Source organism: Stenella coeruleoalba (genome assembly GCF_951394435.1).
Source record: "Stenella coeruleoalba genome assembly, chromosome: 5".
Lineage (NCBI taxonomy): Eukaryota > Metazoa > Chordata > Mammalia > Artiodactyla > Delphinidae > Stenella > Stenella coeruleoalba.
This window is the reverse complement of record NC_137150.1, coordinates 11,031,469-11,044,236: the sequence shown is the minus strand read 5'-3', so window position 1 is coordinate 11,044,236 and position 12,768 is coordinate 11,031,469. Positions and strand designations below refer to the sequence as shown.

Below are 12,768 nucleotides of genomic sequence, written 5' to 3'. Positions count from 1 at the left end.
GAAGAATCGGATATTTAACTTTATTTAAATAGCTACGTGTGGCCGGGGGCTACCACATTGGAGAGCACAGCCTACACGTCTGTAAGCCCAAGCTCTAATTCCGAGGCTGTGTTGTATTGATACACCACGCCCACATTCGCAAGCATCCCCTGAGGCTTCTCGGGACTAAAGAGTAACCACAGAGAGCGGCGGGGTAAGCCCTGGGCCCCACATGTCCCTGTACCCCAGGTCCGACTGTCTATACTCAGCGGTGTCCTTCCGTCAACTCTTTGGCAGGGGCCTGGCAGGAGCCTCCCTACTTCAGGGAGGGGCAGTGAACACAGACACACAGATGCAGTGGAGTTCTGGCCCAGCCTACAGTGCTTGGAGTTTGGGGTCTGAGCTCCCCCAGCCTGGTTTGATTTGTTGCCCTGCGTTTGGGGGTGGGCATTGAGGCGACCTCCTTGGAGGAGAGAGACAGGCCTTGGGTCCTGGGTCCAAGCCTACAGAGGAGTGGGGCTGGAGGGAACAGCTGGACAGATGGACTCCTGAGGAACCAGGGATCCACTCTGGGGCCAAGGGAGAAGCAGGATGTGGACTGGAAGAGGAGCGGCCTCCCTACCTTCCCTACAAGCTACGCAGCTCTGGTCCTGTGAGCACTGGGGGAACAGAGCCCAGGAGAGCCCATTCTGGGCATGGGATCATGCCTCACAGGGCAGAGGCCCTCAGCGGGCTTGGGAGAGGTCCTCGTGGAGGCCAGGACACTCAGGATACTGAGCCACGTGAACACCCACTAAGGGGTCTCAGAAACAACTGCAGGGGGTGATTGAAGGGAAGACTCCATTCCTGGGGTTTTCTGGGAGGACTTTGGAGCCACCAAAGTTAGATACTAAGGCTGGTGGGATCTCATGTGTACCCACAGGCCTGCCCGGATGGTTCCAGAGAATTCAGGTTACAGATGCTTAGATTCTCTGAAATGCCCGGACACCTCCCCCCTCCACCGCCCCCCACTCCCAGGCAGGCCCACTCCCAGGAGACCAGTGTGGTCACGGGAGCGACGGAGCTGCGGGCCCAGGCGGAGCTGGGGGCGGGCGACTGCTCTGAGTGGATGTGGGTTTCTGTGTTTAGCACTGTCCCCCTGCGAGAGCAGGGACCATGCATGTGTTCCATGTCACCATACCTCAGAGTCCAGAAAGCCCCAGGAACACAGAGGCATTCGGGAATATTTGTGAAGGAAAGAGGAGTAGGCAGGAGGGAGGGAGGCCGGGGTGTGGTCGCAGCCCGCGAGGTGGTCCCTACCCGGGGAGATAGGTCTCGCAGGTCAGGTGGCCGAAGTCAGAGCCGTCACAGTCCTCCACGCCCCTGTGCCGGTGACCATCTCCACAGTAGGCCCGGCGACAGCCTGAGGGGACACAGGAGGTGAAGCCCTGAGAGGGGGGCGGGGTGGGGGACAGCCTGGCAGGACCATGTGGCCTGAAGGACCCCCCCCCATCCCACAGAGCCTGAACCCTTCTGCAGGGATGTCCACAAAGCTTCAGACCCCAATCCCACGGGAGGACACTGTTTCTGTCGCAGGACCACCACGGGGGGGGGGTTCCCGTGGGGTGAGGGTAGGGAGATGGGCACGTCACAGCCTTGGTGGCGCTTGTCTGTCTGCAGGGAGCTTCCTGTGTCCCTCAGGAGCCAGACCGTCTTCCACGGGGTCTCTGTTCTCACACCAAGGGAGGGGCCAGGAGTATGAACCCACCCTCATTTTTATAGGGCTTTGAGACTAGCTATTAGTTCCTTTCTGCTGTGTCATCTCCACGAGGGGCAGGGGGACTCCAGGCAGAGCCAGCATCCTAGGAATCACCGCCCAGGAACTGTCGCGGGAAGTGCAGCTACACGGAGAGAACCAGACACTTCATCCTGCGCCTGCCCCTGCGCACTCTCATCCTCCTCTGAGCTCCTTGCTGGCGAGGAACCCACCTTTGCACCTACACGTCCCCAGCCCTGGCTTCTCATAGCAGGACTTTAAAAATAACGCCGTGAAGGGATGTGGAGCCTTCATGGCACCCAGACAATCCATGCGCACGTCAGCTCACAGAATCTCACAGAATCTAAAGGCTTGAGTGTTCGGTGCGGTCGTACCCATTTTTCAGTTGGGGAAAGTGAGGCCCTCCATCACCCCACTCACCGTGTAGCCTCCTCTCTGAGCCTGAGGGTGACTCAGTGGCTTCCAGAGCCTGCGTCCAAACTCTATCTGAATCTAAAAGCTCATGCTTTCCACCTCACCTCCTGCTTTTGTCACTTGATTTTTTTAAAAAAAAGAAAGAAAAACGACGCTTCAGCCCTATGCTGCCTGCCTGTCCCGGTAGCATCCATAAGGCTGAAGGTAGCCCAGCCGCCCAGTCCCCCAAACAGAGCTCTGCTATGAGGACTCTGTCTGCTAAAAGTGAGTCCTGAGTCAGATGCTTGCCTTCTCCCGTCTGCCTCTCAGCCCTGCGTCACCTTTATCTTTTGATAAGAACTTGGATTAGAACGTGGGTTTTGCCAAGAAGTAGGATTCAAAAGAAAGGGAGGGCCCGGTGGCTTCTCTGGGGCCAAGATCCTTGACAGCAACCCCATCGCCATGCTTGGACGGTGGGAGGGCTCACGTTTGGCCTGAGTGGGGAGGGTCGTCCCCCCAGCAGCCCAGCTCTGGCTCTAGAACTGTCCCAAACCAGCACAGCTGGTGTCCAGGGCTTGGCCTGACCCCACCCGGCAACGGTTCAAGCTGGGGCCACTCACGGATGCAGTCGTCACCCACATCGCCGTTCCCGTCATCACACTCCTCCCCCGGCTGCAGGACCCCGTCCCCGCAGGAGCCGCGGTGGTCTACGGGGTAGTCCACAGGGTAGAAAGGCGTCAGCTGGCCAGAGAAACACAGCACGCACGGTTACCGGTACAGTGGGACAGGTAGCCAGGCACCGGGGACAGAGGGTCTGGGCGGGGGCAGGGCAGTGGGGGAAGGGCACGCCTATCCTGTAGCCAGAGCTCTGTGGTTGGCAGGAAGGCTGTGCGGGGCTGGGAGCCTGTCTGGAGCCTTGGCCCAGAGCAGAGCTCCACGTGGGGAGCCAGGGCATGGCGAGCTCTCAGAGGCAGGCTGAGGGAGGGCACTCAGACTTGCATGGAAAGCTCTGCGCCAGGCCTCTCCTTCCTTTGGAGATGCGTCCCTCTGCTGATGGGGTGTGTGCTGAGCGCCCCGTACCTGGATGGGAAGCCAGCCAAGGCTGTCCTTGAAGTACAGAGACCTCTGGTCTCTGCGGAAGGCAATGGCATGTTGGGTGTTCAATCTCTCAAGCTCCTCCTGGTTGTTGACCACAAATATCTGCCGGAGGAAACATTGGTGAGGATTCCAGGAAACACTTCTACGGAGGGCGGGGGAAGAGCCAGAGGAGGAAACAATCCCTGACCTTGGGCTGGTGATCAGTGGGAAGGGCCGTTTGCTTTTACACGCCTGCATCCCTCCTGAAGTGGTGACCAATGTCTTGATTCCCACACCTTCCCAATCCAGTTCCTAATGTCTGAGTTTGAAATAAAAATATCTACCATGGTTTAAAATTTATAACATTTAAAATGTTACAAAGACTTGGGGACTTCCCTGGTGGTCCAGTGGTTAAGAATCCGCCTTCCAAGGCAGGGGACGCACGTTGGATCACTGTTTGGGGAACTAGAATCCCACGTGCCGTGGGGCAACTAAGCCTGCGCGCCGCAACGAAGATCCCGCGTGCCGCAAATAAGACCCGACATGGCCAAATAAATAAATATTTTTTAAAAAATGTTACAAAGACATAAATAAAAAGGTGATGTCATCTAATCAAGTAATTCAACACCTGGAAATGATTCTTAACAAAAATCCTATACTCAAAGTGTTCATTACAGTGTTATTTATATCAGGGAAAAGCTTGGGAGCACCTGATACCTATCTGACAATTGGGCTCTGGTTAAGTAAATCACAGCACAGCCACATGATGGACAGAGTATTACCTACCCATTCAAATTATGAATTGATGTCCGGGTTTACTTTAAAATAATCTAAGGTAGGTAGGCTGTCGTGAGTAAGTGTAAAAAGGAAACAAGATTAGCCGAGAGTTGATAATTGTTGAACTTGGGTAAAGAGTACAAAGAGGTTCCTTACGCTATTTGTTCTGCTTTTGTATTTATTTGAAGTTTTCTATAATTTTTTTTTTCTTAGAAAAGACAAAGAAGGGAATTCCCTGGCAGTCCGGTGGTTAGGACTCTGCGCTCTCACTGCCAAGGCCTGGGTTCAATCCCTGGTCGGGGAACTAAGATCCTGCAAGACGTACGGCACAGCCACACACACACACAAAAAAAGACAAAGAAAATACTCCAAAATAGACCCACAACCTTGGTTTTCTTCTTTTGATTTTCCCTTATTTTCCAATTTCCTGTAACGAGCTTGTGCCCAGTATAACGGAGGAAATAAGTTTTACTAAAAGTCTTTTACAAAGCCCGGGGAGCACCAATCCCGGAGAGTCCTGAGGGATGACCACCCCAGATTCCACCCAGAAGAGCCTTACCACAGGAACTCGTGGGGAACTGGGCCCATACGCAGACTCCCCGTAGGAAGGGTTATTCACATTCATGGGAGGGCCACAAAGACATCTTCCTGGAGGCCCAGGAAATCCTCTTTCCCCTTTGGGTCCCATTACAAGGTGTCCTAGGAAGCAACAGACTGCTGTTACCAGCAAAGGAAGAGAAAACCAAACAGCCCAGGGAGGTGTCAGCAACCTTCATGACAGAAGTTTGAAGTCCACAGTGTGGACTTCAGGGACGCCTGGAGGAGAGGTCCAGAGAGACATTTCTGGTTCAAGGTGTGGGTCCCTTAACCACACTGGGTGTGGCAACACCTTCCCCAGCCCTCTTCCTCCCTTCCCTCTCTCTATACTTTGGAGACCAGACAGATGGGCATTCTACTTCCCAGACACCCTCGCTCCTCGAGGTGACTGTGTGCCACAGTGTCAGCCAATGTAAGATCCGTGGTAGAAGGGTGAGTGTCTGGGGAAGTCTATCCTGATAAGGGAGAAGCATAGCTGGAGGGAGACACAGTTTCCTCCTTCTTCCTGTCTGGAAGACAGACAAGATATCTGGTGCTGCAGCAGCTGTGCTGGAACAATGAAGTAACAAGTGTGAGAAGAGAAGCCAGATCGCAGGGAAGACCAGGGCCTCATGGGGCCTGGGGCCCTGAGAGCGAGACCTAGAGGCTGAACTAAAGCCAGCCACTGTCCACCTCTGGACTTCTTTGTTGTAGGAGGGAAACAATCCCTATTTATATTTAGACCATTATTAATGGGGACGTCTTCCTGATGAGTGCATTGCTGGCTGATAACTTTCATCATTTTTTTACTCCTTTTGTTTTGTTCTTATATATAGGAATTTAACAAAGGGATTTCTGAATGTGGGTTTCTTTGATTTCTTCTGGAAGAAATGGAATGTTTGAAAACGCTCAGCCTATTTGTTCTTACCTGATTCTGAGAAAAGTGTCCGGAAAAGATATGATCAGGAAATTCACTCCTTGAAAGGTAGGAGGCCTACTAGGGTAGTAGTTCTCACCTTGACTTGTAAAGGCCCTGATGCCCAGGCCACACTCTAGACCAATTCCATCAGGACTGCTGAGAATGGAGCACAGGCATCCGTGCTTTTCAAAGCTCTCACGAGTGAGCACCGAGGTTGAGAGCCGTTGGTCTCGGGAAATGGTCTTTGCACAAAACCCCCCACCAGGCTATCTTCCTCTTCACCCACCATCCCTCCCTTCCCAGGCACCTCCTGGCTCACTCCCGATCTGGGTTCCTACATCACTTCCTCAGGGAAGCCTTTCTGAATCCTCACACTCCGTCCTGTTCACACTGAGTACAGTTTCTTAGTTCCCCAGGCCTTTTCTTCCTGGCACTTATCTCTGTGATTCTATTCACTGTGAGATTATCCAGGCCAGCTGGATCTCCCCCAGGAGAATGTCAGCTCCACAAAGGCAGGTGGATGCCTGTTTGCACTCATCAGGGCGTGGCACAAAGTAGGGGCACAGTACATGTTTGATAACTGAATGAATGAATGCAGACTAACTGGAAAGGGAAGGTCTTCAGAAAAGACTAGAGGTCCCATTCCAGCTGGCAGAAAAGTGCTAGAGCCAGAGCCACCAACAGGGAGAGAAGAAAGAGAGGAAAAGATGGGCACTGAAAACAGAAATAAGTAAGTACCCCTCCTGCTGGGAAAATAAGGGGGAGCTTGGAGATCAGCCAGTCATTGGTTTCAGGTTGTATTACTGTATCAAGGGCGGTCAGCAATCGGGGACGTGGTTTGCAGATCCCACAAGGGTGGGGGAAAAAATGACCCCGGGGGGAGAGGTCTGGTCAGAACCCCGAGGAAGCAGCTGCAACTGGAGGAGGAGACCCCAGCAGGAATGCCCACACCCTGAGCCTTCCTGAGCCGGTGGACAGATGTGTCCAAGATGGGGATGCTGCCAGCCGGCCGGGAAGGGAGGCTTGCCAGCATCTTACACCAAGTTATGGTCGCTCGTTCTAACAAGAAATACAAATACAATCTGGGAGGAACGCCAGTCTCATGCTTGGAGGGACAGAGACCCCACCAGCTCAGGAATGTTCTGGGGAGTTAACCAAGGATGGGAGAGCGTGGGAGCCGCCTTCCAGCAGGCTCTGTGACCGCCAACTTCTCCTCCAGAACCACAGCCTCAGAGAGGTTCAGGAATTTGTCCCATTATCCAGCTAATTAGTGGTGAGGCTGAGATTTGAGTTCATGTTTGACTTAACACTATGCCATTCAAAAGACACATGTCCAGGAATACTGATGCTCGCAGGAAGCTGGCAATTCCCAGGTACCACAATGATTCACTTATGCCCTGTCTGGGGTCAGGAAGGACTCAGCCAAATTTGTAATCTGGTTATTGCAAATTACATCCTAAAGGCATTTTACTGTGGTTCCCTCCCCCGTCCCCAGGCCCTCTTTCTTGGTTAACTTGGGTAATGAGAAGCTCCTGCCCCCTCCGTCTCCCCAGAACCGTCCCGCCCCCCAGCACCAGGCACCAGAAGCAGAGAGGTGGCCTCCAGATAGGAAGACAGGATGTGGCAAGGAGCCTGCTTCCTGCCCCCCTCCCCCCCGCCATCATTTCCCTGCCGCTTCCTCCCAGCTGTCCAAGGGCATCCATTACCCCTGCCTGCTTCCTGCCAGGCTGCACAGCAACTCAAACTTCCCCAACTCAGCCCCTCGGAGCTTGTCCAGCGGGCAGCCTCTCCCCCATCCCCGGCAGCCGGAGGACCCAGCTCTGCATCTTTGCTCAGGGAGCCTCCCATCTCCACTGGCCACTGCAGTGGGAGCAGGTCCGAGGGGTAACCTGGGAGAAGGCAGAGGAACCATGGAGTCGTATCCATGTCACCCCCATCCCACTCTACCCCTGCAGAAGCTGCATGGCTACGTGGGAGGGTCTCGGGACCAGGAGTCACAGGCCAATTCTGGACCAGGAGTGGCCACCAGTCGGCTCTGTGACCTTGGGGAATCTCTGTGATCTCTGAGGCTCAAAGTTCTCATCTATAAAGGATGGACCAGACCAGGCAGTTTAACCCGGGGTCCACAGAGCCTGAAGATATCCCAAGATGGATCGGGGGCAGGGGGTCTGGAACTCTGGGAAGCAGTGAGCAGAATCTTGGGTGGAGGTAGACACATTTTTTTCCTGAGAGTGGAACTTCATCAGGCTCTCAAAGGTAGTCTCAGAAATCGCTGTGGAGGCCTGTTGCAACTCCTGAGGATGACCCAGCTGGTCCTGGGCACAGGAAGGTCTCTTTTAAATTCCTCCCCCTCCTTCTCTACCCATCCCCCAAACACATTTCTAAAGAGCAGAATTCTTGCCCCATTTTCTTCAGCAGCCTCACTCTGGGAGGTTCCCCAGAGGGGAAATGACCCAAAGGAAGGCACAGGGAGGGGACATCAGTCAAAGAGCTGGCCTGCATCCTGCTTGGCTGCCATGCAATAATCCAGGTGGGACAGCCCGAGAGTCAAAGTAGACCAGGTGTGTGAGCACCTGCAGGGGCCAGCCCCACGCACCCCACCTGCCCGGCGCCATGCGGATGCAAAGCTGACTTGGCCAAGACCCTACCTCAAGGACCTGCCATCTAGAAGGAAGAGGAAACACATCCTCAGAAAACAGTTAACAGTGGAGGGGCCATAGCAGATGCAACGTGGGACTGGGGCCCAAGGGAAGGAGACTCATCCCGTTAGGGACCAAGAAGGCCTTATTGAAGAGAGTGCTTTGAAGGAAGGAGAGGAGTTGGTGGGGTGGACCAGAGCAGCGGTCCCCAACGTTTTTGGCACCAGGGACCGGTTTCCTGGAAGACGATTTTTCCACGGACCCGGCGGGTAGGGGTAGGGGGATGCTCCAGGCGGTAATGCGAGCGATGGCGAGCGGCAGATGAGGCTTCACTAGCTCGCCACTCACCTCCTGCTCTGCAGCCTGGCTCCTAACAGGTCTGGGGGTTGGGGACTCTTGGACCAGAGGATGACGGGAACGCTATTTCAGGCCACGTGGACCCAGAGGGACTGTAGGAGTATGCTCCAGCTCAACAGACAGCAGAGTCCACTGGAGGGCAGAGGGCACTGAGGCTGGGATCCGGCAGAGGATGGGGTGGTAGAGAGAGAAGGGGGTGGGCATGCCAGGCTGAAAGACAAGGTGCCAGAGGACCAAGGAGAGAAAACAGGATTACATTGGCCCTGCTACAGGGATGGGGCTGGCAACACAAAAAGCGGGCATCTGAGGGAGCTGCTGAGGGTCTCCAGGCCCTGCCCTTCTCACCCCACCCCAGGCCCTAGGAGGGAAATGGGATTCAAGTCAGATACACACAGTGAGACCAGTAAGGTCTTAGTTTGCTGAGGACACCCCCTCAGCCGCACACCTCCTGGCTATTCCTCAGTTTTGTGAGCTCCTAAATACCCCCAAAGGTCAAGAGCATCCCTTCCAAAGGCAAAACCCGGGCTTCAGGCCACGCTCCCAGCCTCTGGGGTCGGCAGCTCAGGGTCATGGGCTCAAGTGGAACGTTATGCATCCGAACCGAGGAGGGAAAGGACTGGCTGGAAGAACCTTCATCCAGATCATCGATTCAATGCAGGGAAACAGGGTCTGGGCATGGACACAGGGCCTGAGGTGCATCTCAATTCAGCTCCCCTAACAGTTAGAAATAAGGGTGGCAGGATAACTCGTCACAGTAATTGATGTTTGTTCTTCCATTATTTTTTCATTCCTGACTTCAAGGAGGTGGCAAGACTTTGTGCTTTCTTGCTCTTGCTGAGAAACAGGTACTGTTTGAAGACTTCTGCCTTCTGTTCTCAAAAGAGAAAAGCTCCTAAGGGGGCGGCGCTGTATGAGGAGTGTGAGGAGGGAGGGACTGGAGGACAGAAAAGGAAGGATCACCCCAGATGTGGGAGCACGGGGACCCCCAAATCCTGGAGGAGAGCCAAGGTCTCAGGAGGGACGGCTGTGGGGCCTTCCTGTGGGGAGCAGGATTCTCAGGCTTGGAGATGATCTGATAGCCAAGCCTGGCGTGAGGAAGGTGGTCACGTGTCTGACCGTGTGGCCTTGGGCAACAGGCATTTCAGAGGTAAATGGGGCAGATCAAGGGCTGGTCACCTCCCGTGATGTTTATCTGCCATAACTCCCCAGGATCTTTGCCCCACGGTTCTGTGGCAGTTGAAGAAGTGGAGAGAACCCCATTAATGCCTGAGACTGAATTTCCCTGGCATCCTAGCAGGTTGGAGTCTCAGAGCCAGTTTTCATTTGGTTTTAAGGATTAACAAAATGACATTTCTTGACCTTCCCATGATGTGGTTGTAAACACTTCCCCACAGTGGGGAAAAGTGCACTTTGGGATTTTTAAATGCCTTCATTTTCTTAAGAAAAGAATTAGAATAAAAATTTTGATTCCTTTCGTATAACTGAGGACAAAGAATCTTGCACAGTCAGTAAACAGTATTCTTGGACCTAGAGCTGCTGTGCTTATATAGATGATGTGCTATGAAGGCCTTCCTTTGAGCTGACAAACTAAATAAAAGGCTTAGCTCCTCAAATTAAGCAAGGTAAAACAAGGTAGCAGTGTACCTGTACCCTCTTCAATGGTAGACTTTTATTCCTTTATAGTGATTTCTTTCTATATTCGATGCACATCTGTAAGGACTCTTTTATAATACTGTGTAAGACAGAAAAATGTGCAATGTCATCTTTACTTCTAAGTTTAAGAGCATTGCTTAGAGCCATGAAACGTTCTTCTAGAAAAGGGTGTTAGTTGATGCAATACTTGCCTGTTATTTTTCACTTAAAGTGTAAATGACATCACCAATGTGATTTTTTTTTTCTTTTTCACTCCTCTATTTGTTCTCCCAAATCCCAAAACAAAGCCAGAATAGTGTTTATCTCTCTTGTGTAAAATTTGAATGGGTCTAATTTTGGATAAATTAGAAATATATTGAAATGCTTCAGGCATTTTCCAACTCAGAACACAAGGCAGGCCTCTGCTGACATCTCCCTGTGCTCTCTGGGAGGCTGGCCAGGAGGGCAACAGCGTGGATCAGGTGAAGCAGTGTAGCTCTTACCTGCAGACGGGGGACCCGGGGGTCCTGGGGCGCCCGGACGGCCAGGTTGACCAGAAGGCCCAGGTTTGCCTGGTGGGCCCATAACTCCACTATCTCCCTTCTGCCCCTAGCAGAGAGAAAGGCAGAGCCCGTTATAAGAGCAGGACATGGCAAACCTCCTCCCCCATTCATCTCTAAATTAGGGACCACCTTGCACTTTGGAGCAAGTACCAGGGGAAGGATGCAGTCCCAGAGGTCCCAGAGAGACCAGCAAGCTCCTAAAAACCTCAGGGCAAGTGACAATTGAGACAGTGATGGATGCATGTTTATAGACAGTACTTTTAAAAAAAAAAATGAAGTATAGTTGATTTACAATATTGTGTTAGTTTCAGGTGTACATCGTAGTGATTTGGTGGGGTTTTCTTAGAGATTATATTCCATTATAGGTCATTAAAAAATATTGAGTATAGCTCCCTGTGCTACACGGTAAATCCTCGCTGCTTATCTATTTTATGTATAGTAGTGTGTATCTGTTAATCCCATACCCCTAATATGCCCCTCCCCCACCCCTCTCCCCTCGGGTATCAGTCAGTTTGTTTTCTACAGACATCACTTCTTGCTCTGTCCTAGACACATAGGAACCAATCCAAACCATACTCCTCACTGGGCAGGTGAGGAAAGAAAGGCTCAGGAAAGAGCAGGGATTTAGGCCAGTCGCCTGGCATCAGGCTCTGCCTGCTCATCAGGACAATTTCTGTCTCAGCACAAGAGCTGTTCCCACCCCGTGGCCTCTTGCTGCTCTCAGGATAAAGACCCAACTCCTTACTGGAGCCTCCACAGCCCTGCACGGCCAGGCTTTCCACGCATTTTCCAGGCTTTTGGCGTTCTTGGTCTTCAACAGCACCATGCCTTTTCTTTCCCTTCTCCAGACTCTTCTCTCAGCCCTGAACCCCTCTTCCCACCCTTCTGCCTAGCTAACTCCCTCCCATCCTTCAGCTCCCAGCTAAAATACAGTTGCGGCAAAGCCTTCCTTGACCTTGCCTGACCAAGTCAGTTCTCCCTATCATGGGCCCTTTTCCTTCACGGCCTTTATCCCTGATCATAACTACCATTGTTCGTATGGTCATTTCCTCTGTGTCTCTCCAGGAGACAGAAGCTCCCTGTGGGCCAGAATCTGTTTTGTTCACCTCCTTTCCCCAGACCAAATGGGGAAGGAGGAGAAGCTGAACACACAAAGCGGATGTAGTTTGTTGGCTCTAGGTCGAGAGATCTAGGTTTTCATCTTGGCCATGAGACCCTGGGTAACTCACGTTGTTGCTCTGTGCCTCAGTTTTCTCATCTGTGAAATGGGGCCAGGCAATATACACCTGCACAGGCTTGCTGTGAGGCTAACAGAGATCTCAAAGGTGAAAAAGTGGTTTGCACAGAATCAAGGGCTTTGTGGGCCAAGCTGATTATCATAGCAACTGGCTCAGTTTCATCTTTTTCCCACAGTTAGAAAAGTCCTGATTCTTAACGAAAGGCACACCTGCAGGTATAGTCTTTCCACACAGCATGTCCTCTTTGCTGTCTGCTCTGGGAGGGTTAAGAGCACACATCTCCCCCCAGAGCTGCCCTTAGGAATGACCCCAGAAACCAAGGATGGCACACCTGTAGATCCTTCCCCTAAGCCATTTGCTAACTGTCCACTCGTGCCCGGGGCCCGACCAGGACAGTGACTGATGCCTGATGGCTTTGGCCTGGTCCCCTTCATACCCTTGTGCTGTGGCTACCTCGCCCACCTAATGAAACATAACCTTCGCCAAGCCTGGGGAACAGGCAGGCCGGGCACGCCTTTCACCACCATGTGATGTGTGACCTGCCGCCTTGTCAACATGGCCCTGGGGGCTCTCTCAGCAATGTCCAAGGAGTTCTTAAACACTTAATGCGGGATCGTGAGGTCAGAGTTTGTCTCCAGTTCCACCCTCATGAAGGGAGTCTTAAGCCTTGCCTTAGCATTCCGTGGGGCAACCAAGATGGGTCCCAGATGGCAAAGGAAGTCACACCGTCTTAATATAGCCACAGCGAAGGCTTGTTCTTCTAAGAGCCACATCAGCTGGCTCTGAGCACAGGAAGTGCCACAGCTTGAAGGAGCTGGGAACGCTCCTTGTTCTGACCTCAGCGGTAATCAGATATTCTGCT

The 12,768-nt window shown here is 52.7% G+C and overlaps 1 protein-coding gene across 2 annotated transcripts in view; it reads right to left on the bottom strand.

Annotated features, from left to right (window-relative positions):
• COLQ (collagen like tail subunit of asymmetric acetylcholinesterase) overlaps positions 1–12,768 on the bottom strand; it is a 65,988-nt gene that overhangs the window by 2,059 nt on the left and 51,161 nt on the right. For both annotated transcript variants that reach the window (XM_079923336.1, XM_079923337.1), the window contains exons 12-16: positions 10,609–10,714; positions 4,542–4,681; positions 3,209–3,328; positions 2,749–2,869; positions 1,279–1,381 (exon numbers count right to left, since the gene is read on the bottom strand). In XM_079923336.1, coding sequence (XP_079779462.1) covers positions 1,279–1,381; positions 2,749–2,869; positions 3,209–3,328; positions 4,542–4,681; positions 10,609–10,714 — 590 coding nt within the window. The remainder of the gene's footprint in view (positions 1–1,278; positions 1,382–2,748; positions 2,870–3,208; positions 3,329–4,541; positions 4,682–10,608; positions 10,715–12,768) is intronic.